The 21,178-nt window shown below is 51.0% G+C and overlaps 11 protein-coding genes across 11 annotated transcripts; 6 read left to right on the top strand and 5 right to left on the bottom strand.

Moving 5' to 3' along the window:
- The first annotated feature begins 77 nt into the window (after positions 1–77).
- On the top strand, positions 78–2,085 carry BDW70DRAFT_96550 (putative Gamma-butyrobetaine hydroxylase subfamily). Its single transcript, XM_073745305.1, has 2 exons — positions 78–1,812; positions 1,868–2,085. Exons 1-2 carry the CDS (start codon positions 226–228, stop codon positions 1,991–1,993), a joined length of 1,713 nt encoding a protein of 570 aa, XP_073593334.1. The 5' UTR covers positions 78–225; the 3' UTR covers positions 1,994–2,085.
- Positions 2,086–2,509, bottom strand: BDW70DRAFT_96551 (uncharacterized protein). The gene has a single exon (XM_073745306.1). It carries the CDS (start codon positions 2,429–2,431, stop codon positions 2,177–2,179), a length of 255 nt encoding a protein of 84 aa, XP_073593333.1. The 5' UTR covers positions 2,432–2,509; the 3' UTR covers positions 2,086–2,176.
- BDW70DRAFT_96546 (PICOT family protein) lies at positions 2,392–3,703 on the bottom strand. The gene is made up of 2 exons (XM_073745304.1): positions 2,573–3,703; positions 2,392–2,509 (listed from the first exon to the last, which is right to left on the bottom strand). The coding sequence occupies exons 1-2, from the start codon at positions 3,338–3,340 to the stop codon at positions 2,450–2,452; spliced, it is 828 nt and encodes a 275-aa protein (XP_073593332.1). The 5' UTR covers positions 3,341–3,703; the 3' UTR covers positions 2,392–2,449.
- On the top strand, positions 3,704–6,380 carry BDW70DRAFT_96541 (RNA exonuclease). Its single transcript, XM_073745303.1, has one exon. The coding sequence runs from the start codon at positions 4,067–4,069 to the stop codon at positions 6,239–6,241; it is 2,175 nt and encodes a 724-aa protein (XP_073593331.1). The 5' UTR covers positions 3,704–4,066; the 3' UTR covers positions 6,242–6,380.
- Positions 6,381–8,273, bottom strand: BDW70DRAFT_96540 (uncharacterized protein). Its single transcript, XM_073745302.1, has 2 exons — positions 7,920–8,273; positions 6,381–7,859 (listed from the first exon to the last, which is right to left on the bottom strand). The coding sequence occupies exons 1-2, from the start codon at positions 8,213–8,215 to the stop codon at positions 6,521–6,523; spliced, it is 1,635 nt and encodes a 544-aa protein (XP_073593330.1). The 5' UTR covers positions 8,216–8,273; the 3' UTR covers positions 6,381–6,520.
- A 500-nt stretch (positions 8,274–8,773) lies between these two features.
- On the top strand, positions 8,774–10,204 carry BDW70DRAFT_170315 (threonine aldolase GLY1; the record flags this gene model as incomplete). Its single annotated transcript, XM_073742896.1, has 3 exons — positions 8,774–8,948; positions 9,010–9,963; positions 10,016–10,204. The coding sequence occupies 3 exons, from the start codon at positions 8,774–8,776 to the stop codon at positions 10,126–10,128; spliced, it is 1,242 nt and encodes a 413-aa protein (XP_073593329.1). The 3' UTR covers positions 10,129–10,204.
- Positions 10,205–11,142: 938 nt separating this feature from the next.
- Positions 11,143–14,710, top strand: BDW70DRAFT_170313 (serine/threonine-protein kinase). Its single transcript, XM_073742895.1, has 3 exons — positions 11,143–12,186; positions 12,240–12,640; positions 12,687–14,710. The coding sequence occupies exons 1-3, from the start codon at positions 11,302–11,304 to the stop codon at positions 14,425–14,427; spliced, it is 3,027 nt and encodes a 1,008-aa protein (XP_073593328.1). The 5' UTR covers positions 11,143–11,301; the 3' UTR covers positions 14,428–14,710.
- Positions 14,711–15,226: 516 nt separating this feature from the next.
- On the top strand, positions 15,227–17,127 carry BDW70DRAFT_96514 (putative alpha-1,6-mannosyltransferase subunit). Its single transcript, XM_073745301.1, has 3 exons — positions 15,227–15,964; positions 16,023–16,308; positions 16,358–17,127. Exons 1-3 carry the CDS (start codon positions 15,553–15,555, stop codon positions 17,040–17,042), a joined length of 1,383 nt encoding a protein of 460 aa, XP_073593327.1. The 5' UTR covers positions 15,227–15,552; the 3' UTR covers positions 17,043–17,127.
- A 181-nt stretch (positions 17,128–17,308) lies between these two features.
- On the top strand, positions 17,309–18,055 carry BDW70DRAFT_141648 (putative NADH-ubiquinone oxidoreductase 12 kda subunit). The gene is made up of 2 exons (XM_073737797.1): positions 17,309–17,700; positions 17,777–18,055. The coding sequence occupies exons 1-2, from the start codon at positions 17,475–17,477 to the stop codon at positions 17,860–17,862; spliced, it is 312 nt and encodes a 103-aa protein (XP_073593326.1). The 5' UTR covers positions 17,309–17,474; the 3' UTR covers positions 17,863–18,055.
- A 155-nt stretch (positions 18,056–18,210) lies between these two features.
- BDW70DRAFT_96509 (pH-signaling protein PalC) lies at positions 18,211–19,848 on the bottom strand. The gene is made up of 2 exons (XM_073745300.1): positions 18,576–19,848; positions 18,211–18,519 (listed from the first exon to the last, which is right to left on the bottom strand). The coding sequence occupies exons 1-2, from the start codon at positions 19,839–19,841 to the stop codon at positions 18,262–18,264; spliced, it is 1,524 nt and encodes a 507-aa protein (XP_073593325.1). The 5' UTR covers positions 19,842–19,848; the 3' UTR covers positions 18,211–18,261.
- A 198-nt stretch (positions 19,849–20,046) lies between these two features.
- Positions 20,047–21,152, bottom strand: BDW70DRAFT_141646 (Bromodomain associated domain protein). The gene has a single exon (XM_073737796.1). The coding sequence runs from the start codon at positions 21,044–21,046 to the stop codon at positions 20,399–20,401; it is 648 nt and encodes a 215-aa protein (XP_073593324.1). The 5' UTR covers positions 21,047–21,152; the 3' UTR covers positions 20,047–20,398.
- Positions 21,153–21,178: the final 26 nt, after the last annotated feature.

The following is a 21,178-nucleotide window of genomic DNA, read 5'->3' as shown; positions in this document are numbered from 1 at the left end:
CTCAATTGAAATGTGGTGCCAGATTAATATGTGGGTGGAAAAATTACGTATTTGATGATAAACTAGAACTTCCAAGACCAGACTCCAGAGACCACCGCTGCCCACGTCGAAGAGGAAGGGGTTTCCGCAATCAACCACCAAGTCTCCCCTTGACCTCGTTTCCTCGCAAACGGCTCACCCTCCATCGTTTTGGTGTCAATTTCGCAATTGAGGCAATCCATCAGGATGGTCCGGCCGTTCATACACGCCCCTCTGCGTTTTCGCCGAATAATCGTACCAACAGTCCCCGGACCTTGTCGTCGAACCCCAGTGCACCAATCAATCAACTCGGTCAATGCTGTCTGTCAACGATCCTTCGTCCTTTCGCAGAGATGTAATCAAGGCGGGTTGAATTCGATTGAGAAGGAAACAGCTGTTCGCTCCGGCGAGGAAGAGGTTGATGCTGAACCAGCTAGTGGGGCAACATCAGCACTAGAAACCATCGCTTCCTCGAGCAAAGAGAAACTTCGATCTATACCAAAACACAAGGATGACAAGGATGCATCATCAGCGGCGCCCAAGGCGAGCTCAGGTAGACCGGCGGTGGTCCTCGACGAACAAAAGCTTGTCCTCAAACTGCCGTCGAAGGACTTGGCGATATCCTATATCCAACTGCGTGACTCCTGTAAATGTCCGCTTTGCGTCGACGTGCATTCTAAACAGAGGAACTATCGGCTTTCTGACATCCCTCCCCATATTAAGGTCAAGTCGCTTGAATGGGAGAAGGATGTCTTGAAGGTGACCTGGGAAGACGATATTCCCGGGTTCGATTCATCTCATGTTTCCAGATACACCCTGCAACAACTCAAGCTCCGCCATCCGTTTCCAGTCACATCCGCGACCGGCATCCGAAGGAAGCGTATCGATTGGAACAAAGAGAAGATGACGAAACTACAGCACTGGATTTCTTATGATGATTACATGCATAATGACGAGAAGTTTACAATTGCCATGCGCCATTTAGCTACTATGGGGTTGATATTTCTAAAAGATATTCCTGACTCACGGGAAATGGTCGAAAAGATTGCCACACGCATAGGACCGTTACGGAACACCTTCTACGGTTCAACATGGGACGTTCGCAAAGTCCCCGAGGCCAAGAACGTCGCTTATACCAGCCAATACCTCGGTTTCCACATGGATCTTATGTACATGAAGGACCCACCAGCTTTCCAGCTCTTGCACTGTCTTCGCAATTCATGCGATGGGGGCGAATCGCTGTTCGCGGATACATTCAATGTGGCCGGCTATCTGTATAGAAATCGGCCCGAGATCTTCCAAGTTCTGGCGAAGACCAAACTCAGATACGAATACCAACACAAGGACCAAAGCTACAGCAATTCATGGCCCGTTCTCGAAAGGGGCCCGCTTGATAAGGGTCATTTCCTTGCGCGTGTTGCCTACTCACCTCCTTTCCAAGCTCCTATTTTAGACGACTCAAACGCGGACCCTGAATATATCGCGAAACTACAGACCCAATTGGGGGCCCTGAAATATTTCGCGAGCTCTCTAGAAAGAGAAGATAACATGTTCGAATTGAAACTACAGCCAGGCGAATGTGTCATCTTCGAGAACCGTCGTATTGTTCATGCTCGCCGCCAGTTCAATACTGCTACCGGCGAGCGATGGCTTGCTGGGGCGTATCTTGACGAGGATGTAGTAGCGTCGCGTTTCCGTGTGCTCCAGGAATCTCATCAGGATGCTTGGGTGAACTTCTTGGACATGAGCGTAAGCCAAAAAGTTAAACAGATTAAAGGCAATCCTGAGGCAGTGGTAGGCTCTGACCCATATACGAAGCCTTGAAATAAGAATTCTACTAACAAATCAGGCGAGCGACTCTGAACCCTCGCGTGGAGACAGTGAAGATCTATCGTTTTTGTGGACTAGAAATGCTTCAGCAGCTCCAGAAAGTCAAGAAGCCTCGCCAGCTCAAGAAACGTCTGAAGGTCAATAGGTTTGAGACCAAGGGGCAGCAAAATCTGCAGAACGCCGGCCATTGCTCGTCAAATTGAAGATAAAGAGGTTCTTAACAATCAACTCGACCTTCGGAAGCAAAGCTGCTTTGAGCCGCTCAAGTGCCTAATTGGGAAGAAGCGGACGCAGATCGTATAGATGCAGCTTTTTTGGATATCCGTGGTCATTTTGCACATACGGAGGCTTTGCGAAAGTATATGCCACGGGTGGGCTCACTGCGTCCACCTATGGAGCAATGATAGTATGGTTCCGCATCCCGGTTTATTTTGTTTATATATATATCGTACTGGCTACGTAGACCAAAGGCACCCTCAAGCATAAGAAATGCTGATCCATAGTTCATCGCTCGAGTCAGTGAGTCTAAAAACATGAGAAGGCGACAAAGCGCTAGGTCAAACAAATGTCTTGCCCGCCCCATAAGTCTTTTCTTTTTTCATTATTTGTTAATAGAGAAGCTGTCAAGAAAATTAGGATCATTCTCGAGTTCTTCCTTGACCTGTATCAAACACCAATCAGTTAGCATGAATCAATATGGGACGCAACTAGAAGGGGTACATACAATATCCAGTCCACCAACTAAATCCCCGTTAACCCATAACTGGGGGAAAGTAGGCCAGTCCGCAAACTCCTTCAAACCCTGTCGCACATCCTCATCGGCAAGAATGTTGAAGAACCCATATTTGACGCTCCGTTCACGCAGGATACCAACCAACTGTCGACTGAACCCACACTGCGGCGCACTCGGCGTTCCCTTCATAAATAGCATGACTGGCGCAGCCTTCACCAGCTCCGCAAGTCGAGCGAATAGCGCCTCCTTGCTCTGCTCGGGCGTTAAGGCCGGCGCGGCGCCAGCACCCGAACCAGCACCGGCCACAGGCGCCTGCGTAGCCGTCGTTGGCGTATTCACATCCTCCCTCGGCACAGCAGTCAATGCAGGTGGGATTGCGGATGCGGCGCCGTTGGCGCTTGCACCTGCTGAGCCAGCACCGGCATACCGTTCAACAGCATCGCGCACCTTTGTCGCCTCGCTGCCGGAGATTGTTTCAAGGACCTGGCCGTTACGGAGGAGGACGACGTAAGGGACGGCGGTGACGTCGTATTCTTCGGAGATGTCAGGGAGTTCTTCAGCGTTGACACTGATGAAGGAAACGGTTGGAGGGGTAGTGGTTGGGTATTGGGAGGCGAGGGCGGAGAGCACAGCTCTCATTTGCGCGCAGGGGGCGGCCCATGGCGCGTGGAAGTAGAGGACAATGAGAGTATCCGACGGAATGGAGGAAAGATGAGGCCCGAAACTCTCCTCTGAGGTGATTTCGAAGAGGGTCGACATTGTGCTGTTTAGTGGCTGTGGTTTTTCGCTGTCGAAGAGGCGGATGTGGGGTGTTGGAGGAGTGGCGGGGGAAAACGGGACGAGGCCGGAGGGTTGTGCTCGACGAGGCGAGTCTGGCAGCTGGGCGGGCAGGGAGGGAGAGTCGAGGAGAAGTCTATAAGAAAGGAAGACAATGCAAGGGAGGAAAGCCAGAGAGGCGACACGGGGTCTTGTCGAGCAGATAATCAGAGAAGACGAGAGGAGAAATTGAAATGACGATTCGATCTGATAAGCCAAAGCGGCCAATTTCGGCGCTTCGGATCAGAACCTTCGCCTGCAGCGGTATTTTGATTACATGATATATACACTCAGCCAGCTCCTGACGTGAGAGCCATCGTTGGGTTACAGAACCCGTGCCCATATCCGCGGAGCTGGCGGTCTGCCCAGACAAACGAGGAGTACAGAATCCTTAGTCTAAAATGGATTTGTGATCAGTCAAGTCGATCAGGCAAACCATCAAGCCATCGAGCCATCGAGAGGCCTGTCGCCAGTGTCGTGGGGGGTTTAGCTGGTTACATAGCCAGGATCTGATAACGCATACGACCAATTACCGTATTCAATACCATAACCGTGCTATTCTCACGTGAGGGCATCAAAAGAAAGTTGACCGATCCTGCATTCGAAAAAGGACAAAGGAACCAGGTCACAGCCACAAACAGCCACAGCTGGCCGACTTCGCTTTCAGAGATGCCGAAGCGCAAGCATACAGATTATGGGTACTCAGACGACGCAGCCCCCGTCATGGCCGACCCAGGCTCACAAGGTTTCGGTTTAGGCCAGACTCTCTCGATGCTATCGAAGTCGACCGAGCGCGCGACGGATGCCAGCACTGTTTCCGTTACGCAGCCAGTCAGTGGAGGCTCGCCGGACGACGCTGAAAATGGCCCGGACGGTGCGCGACCCTCGAAGAAAAAACGCTTGAACGGCGAGAAGATCAAATACCCAACACTCACCTATGTTGAGGGGCGAACGTTACAATCATCCATTCGGATCGCCGACCTTCAGAACCTGCTCCTTTTCTGCTTCGCGGATGGGGTCGCGCCCCAATGGATCGCCGTGAAGAATACGACTCGCATCCGAAAGGCTGTGTTCTTGATGGTTCCCGGTCTGGAGCTGGGGATGTTAGATGGAAAAGTTCCGCTGGACGGGTCGGAGATGAAAGAGGTTAAGGGAACAGACGCAGAAGACGGGACAGAAGATACAAGGGCTGCCGAGTTTGCTAGATGGAAAGAAGGACTTCCGCCGCAGGACCGGTCTCACCTCTTCAGCCCTCGTCCGCTATCCCGCGACAATGTTCCCGAGCCTCTTCAGCCATTAGCCGACGTGTTTCCCCATGCCTGGCCGGTCCGGGCTCCAGGGGACTCCAAATATAACAAGGTTCATTCGCCTCTGCAAGCTGTTCTCTTGACATCCGTGCCCAAGGAAAAGGAGAAGAAGACAAAAGGCCCAAAGCCGCCTCGGGTGGACAAGAACTACACTTCCAAGCGAACGCCTATCACAACGTTTATCAGCTCCGCTGATGAGCTTCGAGAGAACGATTATCCTCTTCATCCCGCTCTTTGCGCCTCTGAGGAAGATAGATTGGCCCTGAAAGATGCCCGCAAACGTGCAGGTCAATCTACGGAGGATGGATGGGTGGACACCCATGTAGAAAGCCTCGAAGAAGGCAACGTTCCTGAAGCCGAAATTCAGCAAGGTAGCATGACAGCAGGACGTGATGTTCTCGCTTTAGACTGCGAGATGTGTATAACCGAAGGCGGTAGTTCAGAACTCACCCGCATCAGCTTGGTTCGCTGGGATGGCGAGGTGGTGCTCGACGAGCTCGTAAAGCCAAGACTGCCAGTCATCGACTACCTAACACGATTCTCAGGGATCACCAAGGAGATGTTAGACCCCGTTACGACTACTTTGAGAGATATTCAACAAAAACTCCTCAACATCATCACACCCCGTTCAATCCTCGTTGGCCATTCTTTAAACTCCGATCTTAACGCGCTCAAACTTACCCATCCTTTCATCGTCGACACTGTATTTCTATACCCTCATCCGCGTGGCCCACCCCTCCGCGCAAGCCTCAAGTGGCTAACGCAGAAATATCTGGGCAAAGAAATTCAGAAAGGCACAACAGGCCACGACTCTATCGAGGACGCCCGCGCCGTCCTCGAACTCGTCAAGCAGAAGTGCGAAAAGGGCGAGCAGTGGGGCACAAGCGATGCTTCAAATGAGAGTATTTTCAAACGCTTGAGCCGCCATAGCGCACCGGGTAAACCCAACACCGCAGCTGGAGGGACAGGCCGCACTGGCGCGGTCGTTGACTGGGGCAATCCAGAGCGCGGCCTGGGTGCACAGGCGACTGTCGCGATCGGGTGCAGCGACGACGAAGCCGTGGTGCAAGGCATCCGGGCCGCTGTCAACGGCGACGAAAGCAAGCCGTCTATCCCCGGCGGTGGTGTAGATTTTACCTGGGCACGAATGCGCGAACTCGAAATCTACCGTGGCTGGTGCAACCGTATCCCCGACCCGAGCAACGCGAATACATCCACATTAATTGAGTTCGATTCCTCTTCCTCCTCTTCGTCGGAGTCAAGAACACTATCAACTGTCGTCTCGCAAACCGTCTCCCGCATTAAAAAGGTGTACGATGCCCTTCCAGCGTGCACCTTGTTTGTCGTGTACTCGGGCACAGGAGACCCGAGAGAAGTGAGTAGACTGCAGGCAATGCATAAGATCTTTCGCGACGAGTATCAGTCCAAGAAGCCGTGGGATGAGTTGAGTGTTAAATGGACAGATACGGAGGAGCAGGCGCTGAAGAAGGCCTGTGAAAGGGCGAGGGAGGGATGTGCGTTCATGTGTGTTAAGTAGCGATGGCATGTCATGCGCATCTGACATGGTTTCGTACTGGTGGATCGATCAGATTAGGTGCTATCTGGCTGCTATATTGCAGAGACATCCACCTGTACCTACTTTGCCCTCTCTATGGACACATTTTTGGGCGGCAGCATAAGCGAGTACAAAGCATATTCCAGAAAATGGCGTGCAAAGCTAGCCAATATGTTTCATCAGTCAAGTAGTATAATACATCGTAAACAGAAATGTGGATAACATCTCAAGGCTAGAATAGGCTATGCTAGGGAGAGTTGGCTACCGGGCCTCCTCCGTATCCATAGCTTCTTCACGCTGCATAGCCAGTTTGACCATGTTATCGCGCGCAGCGGCCTGCGCCTTTCGCTTTTCGTTCATTTCGGCTTTTGTTTTCTTGCCCTCATCAGCTTTAAGTCCGGTAAGTTCTAGTTCGGCATTTTCCTTGCCTAGTTGCACAGCTAGTTGCGTAGATGGATCTGAGGATGTGGTTTTGTCCTGCTGTGATTTGTCTGCGTTTTCCGTTGACAGCTGGTTTCTTGTGCTCAGAGACGCTGCCCGTGATCGGCTGCGTAGTCTGTGCGAACGGGCAGAGCGGTCTTCCAGAGGTTTTTGCTCGATGTTGGGTGTAGTTTGGGGATTTTTGCTGCTACTGCCTTGTTCGCCTGGAAGAATTGGTCCGGGGTTCTGCGTTGGGTCTGCTTGGCTGAGCGATTTTCGGGACGGTCGGCCCCTTGGCCTTCTGTTTGAACTCGGATTTTCGCTTGAGAGTCGAGGCCGTTTTACAGCAGGTTCGTCGGAAGGAAGGGACTGTGGGGTTTGGTATGTCGAATTGTCAACTCCGATCTGTAATCGAGGAGAAGATTCATGAACTGGTTCTCTGGTAATTTCATGGTCTTTCAGCGGAATCTTCACAGAGGGTATGCTCGACTCTGCCAGAGAGAACCCGGCCAAATTGTCTTCGAGGCCGTCCTCATCATCAAAAGAGTCTGGGGGCGGTCTTTCGCGAACACCATTGTAATGCTCTGGGAAGGGGAACGGCCGCTTTCTGCTACCCTGAAGAAGTCCTGGGGATCTGACTTCTGGAAGGGGTGCCTCAACGACTAAGGAATGTTGGGTCTGCCTTGCCGTGTGTTCTTCCACAAAGCGATTACGGAGCTTTAATGCCTCAATCTCCAGTTTCAACTTCTCGATCTCATCCGCCTTCGATTTCAGTTCCTTCAACACCGTGGTGACCATGTTGAAATCTGTATTCGCCAAGTCTTGTTCGTTTAGGAAACGGTTTGGTCCGTTTAGCTCAATACGCATGGCGGTAAATGCATTCTTGAGCTCATGCATCGTATCGTGTAAAGTACTGACCGAGCTGGAGATATGGTCGAGGCTTTGACCTTGCTGCTGGATATGGTGTTCCACAGAGATTTCGCGGTTGTCGTTCGAGCCCACTGGAATCAGAGGTCCTGGGCGAGCAGATGGTCCATCCACCCCGAAACCGATTGATTTGGGTTTGGGGAATAGAAGATCTTCGAGAACGCCAGCCCCTTCTTTGAATACGGGCTCGACCGGGCGCATAGTGACGATTTCGAGCAAGGAGACTTTCGGTAGCTTCCAGAAAATATTCGGACTAAACAATCAGCCTCACTACATACACAAATAACCTCCTGCTACTGCATTTTCAACTCACCCATTGTCCAGAGCGCATAGAGCCCCGAGTTTCTGATGGCACAATTTGCACCCAATCTCCTGTACAATGCGCCCACGTATTAGGCTCAACTCGGATGACTGGGGTATCTGCTTCTTCTCGGTAGAGATTGAGATCCGCTGAAGCTGGCAGCTCAACCATCCAGAGACAACGGAATATGAGTTCGACAGCTTCACCCATTCGTTCTCAAGGACCGCCAGAGAGCTCAGACATCGGGAGCACTGGCACAAAACGGCTGGGCGAGTGAATTTGGAGAGGTCTATGGCTTCGGAGTTCATGTTGAAGCACAAGAAGATCGACGATGAGTTGCGCGTCACCTATTCTCGGAGACATGAGAACACTGGCAGGTAAGATGTGAAGATTGTCTTGGGTTCCACGAGGGAGTCTGGACTGCTGACTCAGCTTCCCACCTTTCCGATTTCGACCTATCGATAAGCTTAGATGCTTACTGCACTGCTTGTAGCTCATTTGTCCAATTCAAGATGCCACTAACCTAAAGAAGTAATTCCTTTGCCTGACATCAACCAAGGTTAGTAGTAATTGTTCCTGGCCGGTGTCTGATATATACTTCGGCCATTGCCAGCGGCTTTATAGCTTGCGAAGAAGACAGTTGCCATATGCTTAATGATGGCTACTACGTGCTTCGAAGGGGCAAGCAATAGAGCACGGGCTCATAAGCCTACGTCGGAGAACCTCCGGCGTTACGTCGCAGATTAAGCCGGGACTACCCCACATCCTCAGGTGGGTACAGCCTTTTTGTGTTCAACGGAACCTCTTGATTCAACCTACGATTTCTTCGCTTTCCCCAAGAGAAATACTTCTGGACCTGAACACGAATGAAACGCTTCGTCAGGCCCGTGCTTCAATCTTCGCGCTTTTTCGAGCCAGCAGTCTCCTCATTACAAGCCAGGCGTGGATTGCGACTCATCACGAACATGGCGACCTCAAATGCGGCTAATGGCAAGCAGACAACATGGCATGGGGCCGGCGCGGCCGAGTTCGATCTGCGAAGTGAGTTGCCTGTAGGGTTTATTCTTCTGATGTATATCTAGTCTAAACGCCTCGGAATTAGGTGACACAATGACCAAGCCCACGCCGTCCATGCTTGAAGCGATCTGTCAGACTACACTCCTAGACGATGTTTTCGAGGAGGACCCCGTCACGAACGAACTGCAAAACTATGTTGCTAAGCGGACCAACCACGAGGCTGCACTATTGGTTATGTCGGGTACAATGGGCAACCAGGTCGCCATTCGCACACACCTGACCGAGCCTCCATACTCTGTCGTTTGCGATTACCGTTCCCACATTATCTGCTACGAAGCGGGAGGCGTCAGCGCATGGACTGGGGCTACGGTGATCCCGGTCGTTCCCAAGAATAACACCTATCTTACACTCGAGGATGTCCAAAAGAAAGTGGTAATCAGCAACGATGTCCACACGTGCCCCACAAAGTTGATCAGCCTCGAAAACACATTAGACGGAATGATCATGCCGTTAGAGGAAGCTCGCAGGATTACAGAATGGGCGCACGAAAATGGAATCAAGGTACACCTCGACGGTGCTAGGTTGTGGGAAGCCGTTGTCTCCGGGGCAGGCAGCTTGCCCGAATGCACAAGCCTCTTCGACAGTATCAGTCTATGCTTTTCGAAAGGCCTAGGTGCTCCCATCGGTAGCATCATAGTCGGCTCGGAACCTTTCATTAAGAAGGCGCGCTGGTTCCGCAAGTCAATAGGAGGAGGCGCCCGCCAAACCGGTGTGCTGGCTGCAGCCGCAAGGGTTGCCCTCGATGAGACTTTTGGGTTAGATCCCTCCGGCAGGGATGGGAAGCTGCGAGAGACCCATATCAAGGCGAAGCGCGTCGCGGACATGTGGACGAAGCGTGGGGGAAAACTAGCCTGTCCGGTCCAAACTAATATGGTATGGTTGGATATTGAGGCATCCGGCCTTGGACCGAATGACTTGGCAGAAACCGGAAAACAGAAAGGATTGAAGCTCCTGGGCAACAGGATTGTTATCCATTACCGTAAGTCCCTATCGCTCAAGGTGCAATTCAAGCAAGCTCTAACTCCTTGTAGAGGTATCAGAAGCTGCAATCAGCCGCCTTGAGCAGGTGTTTGACTTGGTATTGACAGGCCAGCACCAACAAAGTACTGACACCAGCAAGCCTTATGGTAGCCGAGAATTCTGATCCGCTCTCGCTCTCTGGAAAACTTGCAAAGATATCTTGCAATAAGACATATCAATAGTCTAAATATGGAATGTCTTCATTATAAGAAGTAGGCTGATTTATCGCTATCACTATTATTAATGTACGAAGCACACAATGGAGTCAGCCTTGCGAATGTAAAAAAGACAAGGAACGGGAAAACCTCCCTCCGCTCGAGTCGCAAACAAAAAATGCACGATCCATGGGTGACTCCCGGGCTGAGCCTTAAAGCCCATTATTCTGCCAATGCTATTGGTTTGATCATATCATTGTTGCCTCAGGAAAGTAGTTAATGCCTGATTTCTGCCTTGGACGTTCTCCAAGTTTCATAAAGCTGAGCCATCTCCCGCACCTTCGCTGCCGTTCCTCGGACGACGAGTCGGCGACTGGAAGACCTGAACCGGTGGCTACCTAGTCTCTTGTTTTGTTCCCATTGTTAACTCCGCCTGCTTAACAAACCTGTTATCGCGAACAGCCTAGCTGGTTGTTTTGAATGGCTGAGGCGGATTTGTCGACTGTGTACGTTCACTTTCCATCTTGTTGATCAGGAAGCAGCATATAAGCTAACGTGCAACGACTCGCTGCAGACATATTCGCTTGCCTCCTTAAACCTCTGCGTACAATTTCCTCCTCGTTGCTTCCTTGTTTATTAGCTTCTCGCCGCAGACCAAAAATCCTGTTCCTCTTAGCTGAAATCGCCATTGTTAGATGCATCGAGAGTATAAAGCGCCTTTGGGTTTCCTTGACAAAGCCACAGTCATATCCAACCCGGACATTCTTGCTTCTACTTTCGGCATACTTCGTCTTGCTCGTATGTCGTGTTCTTAATACGCTGATTCAGTTTTCCGACTTTCGTGAAGACTGCCTTCAAGGAGCATTCAGTTTCGAGGTCAACATTCGAGGTCAACATACCGCCAACAATTATCCGTTTTGCTTTATATTCTCAAGGTAAAGTGACCGACTGTTAAGCACAGGGCGTTGTCGGGATTTGTATCTAGATCCCCAGGACTGATGCGTGGTCAGATCTTCGATATGGACCACCTCTGAAGCAGCAACAACAGGCTTAGCTCAGAGCTTCCCATATGCCAGAAGCTCTTCGTCTTGGACTATTGCTTAGGTGTATATCGTCCTCTTCGCACCAAAAACCTCGGCAGGATGGAGGCAACACAAGAATCAACTCAGCCATACACGGACCCTCGACGCGGCGGGCTTAATGCTTCTGGATTACTTGAAGAAGACTTGTCAGACGTCATTTGTATCCTCCACCCTAGCTCCCCTCAGGCTCTCGAGGCGGTGGCTGCTACAGCTCGTGTCGCGCCCTGGCATATTTTGCAGAGAGACGATCTGGAGTATGAAGTCCCTAGCACTGCGGCCCTAGACATTGCCCTTAGATTGTCTTCCAAAGTGATGGACCCAAGCCGGGGATTTTGCTTTGGGCGTACCATCGGCCGTTCCGATATCCTCCTCTGTGCAGACAATGGATCAAAGCGTATCTCCAACACCCACTTCCGCATTTACATCACAACCGATTCCATTCTCATGCTTGAGGATGTTTCTACGAACGGTACCATTGTAGACAACTGCCGCCTAAAAAAGCGAGACAGAGAGAACAGCCGAATGCTAACGAACGGCTCCGTCATTTCGGTCGTCAATGGTGATTACGCGACGAACGAAGTCAAGTTCGTGGTGCGTTTGCCCAATAGAGAAGGGTTTACAGATCTATATGCCAAGAACCTTCAGAATTACCTTGGCCGAGTCTATGGTGGCGCCCCTGGCACTGTGCAACCTGGGAGACGTCACCCGTCAGCCCTCAGCATTCCGCCATGGAATAGTCACGGGATGCATTGGTCGGGTGGCCCAACTTACAATGTCACCGGCCAAATTGGAAAGGGTGCATTTGCTGTGGTTTATAAGCTGGCTACAAAACAACATGGAGCCGTGTTTGCGGCTAAGGAACTCGACAAACGCCACTTCATGAAGAATGGCGTATTGAATCACAAGGTTGATAATGAGTTGAAGATCATGAAAGATCTAAAGCATGTAAGTGATTGAGATAATACAATGCAAAGGACTTGACTAATATTACCCGGCAGCCAAACATTGTCCAGTACATTGACCACCATGAGCATGACCGCTGGATCTATATCATCATGGAGTACGTCCCTTGCGGCGAATTGTCTACGTATTTACAGAACATGGTCAACATTCCTGAGGATATGGTGAAAACAATTGCACGTCAAATACTCCACGCGCTGAGATATCTTCACAAGCGAAAAATCACTCATCGTGACATCAAACCGGACAATATCCTGATCGCATCCCATGAGCCACTGAAAGTGAAGCTCTCGGATTTTGGCCTGTCCAAAGTTGTTCAAGAGGAGACGTTTCTCAAAACTTTCTGCGGGACTCTCCTCTACTGCGCTCCAGAGGTCTACCCTGAATACGATATGTATCGACGTGGCGAGGTGAGGAAGCGACGCAGGGTCGGTGATCCGTAAGTTACTCCATAGTGTGTTTTTGGATACTGTACTAAGTATTAGGCTCCCGAAAACCTCCCCATATGATCAATCCGTAGATATGTACTCCTTGGGTGCTGTTCTTTACCACCTCCTAGCTGGCATTCCTCCATACACCGGCCGAGGCGATGACAGAGGAGCACAGATGTTGCGAACAATTATGACAACAGAGCCAGACTATCAGATACTCCGCGAAGCTGGCGTCTCCGACGAGGGCATTGACTTGGTGTCTAAGCTGTTGAACCGTGACCCTCAGCTTCGTCCCCAGGAGCTGGAGTGCCTCAAACACCCTTGGCTAGTTGATATTCCCGACATTGACGAATACGAAGATGACGACTTACTGTCCAATTACTCAGAGGGGCTTTCCGCCATTGGTGAAGTCGCCGAGGATGAGTTAGATGCCTCTCAATTATCCCTGGAAGAAAATCCGGATTTTGGAGACGATTTGGCTGAGAACGACAGCGACCTTGCCCAATCAAAACGCCCCAGGATTAATTCACCCCCTCCAGATGTCCGTTATCCGTCGCTGCCCAAGCTTGAGGTTTCCCAGGACCATCAGCAAATATCCCAGGCCACTCCGAGACGCCTCTTCGGTGAAATAGCTTCATCAGCTTTACGCAGCTCCCATGCCTTGGGTGAAAACATGGATGTATTCGAGGATGGCAATCACAGTGTCCAGGATTTCATTTCTTCAACCGGTGAGTCGATGATCAGTTATGGCGGTAGCCTCAACTCCGTCCTATCCCTCCCGGAAAACCCCGTTGCTGGATCGGCACTTAGCTTACTGGGCGCTGAGAAACTCGTCCGGCAGCTCAACATGAACTCGTGGCACCCTGGCACTTCCAGAAACCCTCTCCTCTCCACCGAGACAGCAAGCCCTCAACCCAGTGAGGATGATGGGCCTGCTGACGATAAAGTTCAAAAAGAAATTCCGCAAGCTGGTACTCTCATGACCCCAAAAGCTGCCAAATTCAGGCGACGAATTGAGTTGCCCCTGCCGGATACTGCGAGTGAACGCTCTGGCTCGGATGATAGTAATATGCGAAATGCAGATGGCCAATATAGGAACTTGACCCGCGAACCAGAAGAGATTTTTGACATCGAACTTGCTAACACCATCGACGCCAAAACCGGACAGCTGATTCCTGATTATGCTGAGTCAAGGGGCTTTCAGCCACCCGCAGACCCTTCCAAAGCTGGTGGGCTTGTTGGGGTCCTGAGACCCTTGCCGACACCAGGCGAGTCTCGACCCCTACTAGGAAAACTAACCACTCTTCCTGGGTCTATCTTTGATCTTACCCTCTGTCTGGAGGACCGAATGACATCTTGGGGCCGTGGTCCTCAGGCAAGTATCTGTTATCCTGACCCCATGGATGCGCGCATTCCGGCCTACGCTCTTGAAATCACATTTTGGGCTCCAAGGCTGGAGGAACGTATTGCTTCTGGACAGGACTGGATGACTATCCCAGGGACAATGGCCCATCTTTCAACGAAAACGCGCAAATGTATCTGGGTTAACGATGTTGAACTCCAGAAAGGTCCAGAAGGAGGCTTTCATTTTGGCAAGCTGTATACCGGTGATATCATTACGGTATATCGGCACCGCAACAAGTTTCTGAAATTCAAGTGCGAGTTTTACCATGGAGACAGCGCACGCGAACGACCGGAGAATGAGAAAGGATTTGTGGTGCGCAAAGTCCTGACCTTAAAGAGCACAGCAGTCAATCAGCAACCGGTGCGGCGCAACTCCATCTCGAAAGAATAATTTTGTTCGACAAAAGCTCATTGACGAGGCTCGGGCTACTTTAATTTAAAGTGGACTTTTCTTATGATCTTTAGGATGAGAATGTAGGTATTGGTGCTTTGGACTGGATGCCGCTTTTGGAGATATCCACCTCGAAACTAGATACAACGCAACATACAAAGCTGATTAATAGAAACTGGGAATACTTGGGAACTGGCTCGGGAGAACTATCTGTATCTTTACTCATCAGTCTATCTAGAATATTGTCGATGTCATCAATAAAATGTATATCGATAGGCTGGCTACTTACTGGTCCCACTGGCCATACTTAGCATAGTTCATGTGACTCAGAAAGGGCGCCGTGCTTTATTAAACTGCTCTCACCTCCAGCAATCCGTAGGTCAACCAGCAGCAAGATCTACCTACCTACTCCGCGCGATGTCTTATCTTATGCTGAATCTATTTGTGGGCGGGGTGCAGTCACCAAAGACTTGTCTGGTATGATTTTTCTCGACATCGTGGGTCTACCTGCAACATTACTGCCGAGAGGGCAGAATCACAAATCCAGTCTGCTGTCAAGAATGCGGCACCATTCCCGAAAATGACCCGAATAGCTGACAGCCTGACCTAGCCATTGCTGTGGACCTTTGAGCTCGTTCCTGGGCTGGTGTCTGGACCTTTGGACCTTGATCCCGTGTGGTTCTCCAATCCCCTTCCCTCAGTGCCGGAAGCGGGATGCAACCGTTCGCGGCAAGCTCTCTCCAAGTTCACAAAATGACTACGACATGGCCGGCGACTTTTCTTGCTCAGTTAATGATTCCCTTCCTTCTCCGTTGAGTGGTTTGAGGGAAGTTTGCGATGTGTAGTTGCTTCCTGGCTTATCAACTGCCCCGAGTATTTTGCGGGTCTTTTGGATGAAGTCCTCCCAAGTTCATACTAAACGCTCCCTCAAGCTCACCACTGCTCAACATCGCTGTATACCCCTTGGCTATCCTCTTAACATTGTCCCCTCCTCGCCAACCTTGTTGTCCTCTCGTTTGCCTCTAGCCCTCAGGGTCCTTTGAAATCTGGCGGCGCCAATTCGGTGAAGGTTGGCTTGGATTCTGCCGTTCTTTCCCACATTACTGTCGCTCTAGACTCCTGCCCATGTCTCTGCCTCGATCGCCTTCCCCCGGTCCAGAGGAAGGGTGGTCTAGCCCCAGCTTGACCTCAGGCAGTGGCAGGTCAACACCTTACATCAGCCTCTACCCACCTAATCCGTTAGACCCATGGCTGGTCGCCAAAGCGAAAAGCGAAGATGTCCGTGGCTATCCATCCTTTTCTACTAGGAATAGCGGGTTCTTCTTGCGCTCCAAGCGTCAGATCATTGAAACACTTCCAAAGTTCAATATGCGGTCTCGGTCTCCGAAGGAGTACACTGAGAAAGATGACTCCATATATAGGCGTGGACGCGGCTGGCGTTCTTTATGGTTTGGGAGAACAGCTTTGCGACGTAGAAGATCACGGCTCTTCCTTGCTTTGTTTCTCTTGTTGTTTGGGTATCTTTTTCTCTGGACGTGTAAGTTGCCCTGCTGGACCTATCTCGGCTTGTAGGTCACTAATTAAACTATATCTAGTCTTTGTCGAACTCTTCAGGCGGTCTATCTTGGGGAGCGGACGGAAGTTTGTGATAATACTTCAATCGAATACCGAGGGTGGAGTCATGGAGTGGAAAGGTGCAAGAGAATGGGCTATTGAGCGAAACAGTATCTCGAATAAAAAGGAATATGCTAAACGATGGGGGTATAAACTTGAGGTTGTCAACATGCTAGCAAAGAAGCGCTACTCTCATGAATGGCGTGAGGGTTGGGAGAAAGTCGATATCCTACGTGAGACCATGAAGAAATACTCAACCGCAGAGTGGTATGCCACCCAGGAAGCCTACAGGGTGGTAACTTCTAACAGTGTACAGGTTCTGGTGGCTCGACCTCAACACTTATATCATGGAAAACTCGTACTCACTTGAGGGTCACCTATTTGATCGCCTTGATGAGGTTGTTTATCGCGACATTAACGAGTACAACCCCCTAAACATCACCCATCCGCCAACTCAGCCGTACCTTGATGAAGTATCTCGCTCGGCCGTTGGTGACAATGACCCAGGCTCAATCCATCTTCTGCTCTCGCAAGACTGTGGCGGCTTCAATCTTGGCTCCTTCTTTGTTCACCGATCTCTATTCTCAGAGCGGCTACTAGACACATGGTGGGACCCTGTGATGTACGAGCAGCAGCATATGCAGTGGGAACACAAGGAGCAAGACGCCCTCGAGTACCTGTATATAAACCAGCCGTGGATACGCAGCAGTGTCGCCTTTGCTCCCCAGCGGTACTTCAATTCGTTTCCTCCTGGGGCTTGCGGAGACTCCCTCGACCCGATGGTTCACTATACGCCAGATGCGCGAGATTTTGTTGTTAACATGGCTGGCTGTGATTTTGGTCGCGACTGCTGGGATGAAATGTACCAGTACCGGGAATACAGCAAGTGGCTGAACCGGCCAATATGGGAGCGCCTCAGGGATCGCTATCTTGAATTGTATCATGCGCTATTCGGCGAAGGAGAGGGGCCTGGATATTTCGTCAACACGGTTCAAGGGTAATAATGTCTGCGTACAGCTGCTTGTACTGTCTTAGTTCGTCATTTTGCTCATGCAGTTATTTTGTTTCGGAGTTCACGTTAATTATGATTTGCTGCCTTAACTACATAAGATAATAAAGGCAGGATGAATGATTGGTCTTCTATCAACCGTAGAGAAGGGTCTTAATGTCAATCGATCTATAAGAAATCATGTGACTATGAGATGGCCCGCGATGAGAGTTGTTTAGCCAGCCGTACCCTCACCGCCAAGCCCACATCCAATCGAATCGTCTCAATTGCATTCACCCGAGCATCAGCATTCGGCAGAAGCCTCTCATCAATACCAGCTTCAACGGCAACGCAACCACAAGCTTCGAAGCTCTTACTCCCCTCACCAACCCGGAAGCCATATCGTACCTCTCCCGATTTAGGAACGAACAAGGTCGAAGCCAACATGCCAACCCCCGAATCTGCCGCCTTCCTCGCCAAAAAACCCACCGTCCCGCCGACCTACGACGGCGTGGATTTCGAAGACAACGTTGCCGTACACAATGCCCGTGACGCAATCATCCGCGAGCAGTGGGTGCGCAGTATGATGAGCAGGCTTGTTGGCGAAGAATTGGGCAAGTGCTATGCGCGCGAGGGCGCGAATCACCTCGAGAAGTGTGGGAAACTAAGGGGTACGTATATTTCTTCTCGAATGATGGATAGTGTTATTGGAAGTAGTAGTGGCTAACGGAGCTTATTTGTCTGCAGAGAAGTACTTTGAGTTGCTGAGTGAGAGAAAGATCAAGGGTTATATCTTCGAGGAGAAGAACTACTTTGCGACAAAGTCGACATAGACGGCCAGCTGAATACGAACACCAAATGAATTGGCGGATAGACGGGGCTTCCTGGAAAAGATTTCACAGCAGGATTGACAGAACCAAGGAAACGGCCTGATTGTTCTTTTACTTTCCTCGTGTGTGCATTATTCAAATGACATTGTGATTTTAGCAGTTGACATACTACCAATGTACTCTTTTTCTTCTCTTATTTGTAAGAAATGTTTTCTTTGCTCTGAAACAGTAACTGAGGCTTTTCTATGCCATTCTAACGTTATAGTGGAGCCTGCGAGTATTTGAATGGGTCCAGATTTGTCTAGCGAAGGTTGGCCAGGGTAGTTGATCAATTATAGATACAGCTATGTTCCGCACTTGATAGACTAGGGTATGGTATAAACACAAGACCAATTTGGGATATCAATAGTAAGCATTATCGGCCCGCCCTGGAAACGCCCCAGGTGTATGTGCATCACTTGCAGTCGGGCTTTCAAAGTCACTGTCCCCAACATCACTTCCAGAATTGAGTTCAGGGTCCGTAGGAGGGGCGCGCATCTGGAACAGACGCTCCTCATCTAGAGAAGGAGGGGTATATGGAGGTTGAGGTGGAAGGACATCACGGCCAGATGGGAGGTTGGCGACGTAGTCCGCTGACGAAGGGATTAATTGCGTATTCATCTGGCTTTTGTAAGTAAGTAGCTCACGAAAACAAAGAATAGAGAAGTTGTGCTTACCGTATCATTAACCCTTACCCACTTCGTCTCCAACATCTCGAGTACTCGCCCCTCTTCCTCTCGACCTGCATTATCCCCAGGCCCTAATCCGCCCTTATCGACGCGCTCACCCCCCGCGCCCTTCTCTAGTTTGCGCTCCTCACGTCTCTCCCGGAAACCCAGCTTCAACTTCGATAGGCCCCGGCTCTTCGTCGTAACCTCTTCTGCAGATGCAGAGCTTGTGTTTCGTAGTCCCAAGACGCCCTTCGCTGCGCGGAGCCAGGCGATACCCTCACCAACCTTCCCCGCAAGCTCCGCATCTACCCCGAAAAACCGGCACGCTCTTGCGCGGGCAACTAGGCCCAAAACACGGGCATACCTGGCAACATCCTCGTCAACACCTGCTTTCCGGCCCTCCGCCGCTACAGAGCTCAGGCCTGTGGCAGCTTGCTCGGCATACTCGGCGGCGCGAATACACAGCCGCGCAAAGAGGTGCGCACGGACTTTGGGGATTTCTGGTGCCCGCACCATCCAGTCTTTATCATTGGGGTTGCGGGCTTGGATACAAGCCACAACGTAGGAGTCATCTTTCAACACGGTGAGGAGTGTTGCTTCAGCTAATGCTAGTGATGATAGTGCTGCCTGCGTTGCGGGTGCCAGGTCCGGCACTGTAGCTCCTTCAGAAATTGTTGTGAAGTACGGGGACGAAGACAGGAACGAATGTATGGCGCTCGCTTGAAGGAGGTGCTTGGTTGCGGTCTGGACGGCTGCTGTGCGTTGCTCGGCGCTCGGTGTTGTAGACGCATATAGTGTACGGGTGACGCCTGACCGGGCGAGAGAGGACAAGACATAACCCAGTGTTGTGAGTATAAAAGCGAGCTCATACTGGATCCCCGATCCGCGAGTGCGGTTCGTGGAAGGACGGGGTAGAGAGCTTGAAGCTAGAGTCGCGCGCCATTCGGGCTCGAGCTCGGCGCGTTGGGCTACTCTGATTTCTTCGGAGTGTGTTGTAGTCGACGGCGTCGTGGTATCAATTGGCTTCCCATTATTGAGCCCTTGGGCCAACGCGACGACATATGGGAGATAGTCGTTAATTGCGGAGAGGACGGAGGTTAGGTGGGAGTCGTGCTGGAAACCGCGGGGTAGGCGGTTGTGGGCCTTGAGGGCGAGGCGGAGGGCATGTCGGGCTGTCGTTGCGGACTGCGGGAGGGATGGGTGTGTGTGAGATGAGAGGAGAGTTTGAAAAGAGAGGTGGGAAGTTGTCGGGAGTTCAAAGGGGTAGACCATGGTGAAGAATGTGTAGTCTTGAGTAGTTGCAGAGGGGAATCGACGTCTATACTCCAGCCAGTTACGGGGACGCAGTTGGTTCTTGAAGTCACCGCCAGGCCGCAGCCAAGAAGTGCGCTTTCTAAACGACGTTGAATACAATATTACATTTCTGGATTTTATCATTGTAGAAATGATACAGTCCCGTCTAGATGGTCCTCTGTAGCTTGACACTAGCTCATCATCACTGCCAGTCCTCCACCCCCACGAGTTCTATCTCCCTGTAGATCAACGCTACCGGTCTAGTATGCGTGCTCTTTCCTCAGTCTTCTATTGAATCCATTCGTCAAATACGTGCCGAGATATTCGAGTAGGGAGAAATGCTCGCTCGTCGTATCAGGACGTTCGTGGCTTGGACTAGGAGGCCCGCCGATTGTACGCATCTGCGTACACTGGATATACTCGAACAAATCTTGGGGATCAACGGAGAAATCGACCTGCGTTTCTCGTAATGCATAGCCGTATTGCATTTTTGTTTCGAAAGAGCTTCTCAGGACGATAGCTCGCTGCCCATTCAATCACACCTCCATGCCTTCGGTATCAGAAAGGTTGCTCGGGGCGCTGCTAACACCAGACGAATCGCCGTCAGCCATATACGGTGCTCGCGACCGCATCTGCAGGCTCCATTCCTGTATTGTAGGAGCACCACCCTCGATGATTACCGGGTGCTCTTCAGCATTCTTCCCAAGGACTGTACCGGCATATCGGGACTCCTCCCCAGTCTTGCTGTGCTTCTTCTTCAAAGACGTAAGATAGTCCTCCTTCTCAAGCGAGTCGGCGTCGACCACATCGCCTTCGCTGGGCACGAATCCAGCTATACGTCGAATTTCGCGGTTTGCAGGGCCTGTAAACCATGAAAGGAAGCTTTCCAAGCCTCGCAAATCTTCCTCCCCCGCCCACCATTCTTCCCATTCCCGTAGCTGCGGTCGCAACGCACCGGCGTCTTGTAGCGCCTGGTAAACGTCTTCTAACACCGGTACCGGGTCGTGTGGATGGGCGTTTGCGGCATGATCCGCGGTTGAGGAGGCGAGGAGCATTATGTATCGGGTAGTAAGGTCTGCGAGAGTGTCAAGGACTGAAGGACGCGTCGCATGGAAACCTGCTGCGCGTAGAATCTGGATTATCGGTGGGCGGAGAAGAGCGTTGTGAAGGTTCGCGCCAGACATGGTGAAGAAGGGCTCAACAGCCCGTAGTCGGCAAAACAATAAGTGAAATTATACAGTAACCCGGTGTCTCTGACTATGTCACTGGGAGGAGCGAAGAACTGACACCGTGGTTGGTGGTGTTGAATGTTAAGG

This window comes from Aspergillus foveolatus, assembly GCF_047715535.1.
Source record: "Aspergillus foveolatus strain CBS 279.81 unplaced genomic scaffold BDW70scaffold_51, whole genome shotgun sequence".
Taxonomy (NCBI): Eukaryota; Fungi; Ascomycota; class Eurotiomycetes; order Eurotiales; family Aspergillaceae; genus Aspergillus; species Aspergillus foveolatus.
Note: the sequence above shows the minus strand (reverse complement) of the source record. Positions and strands in the feature narration are given on the sequence as shown.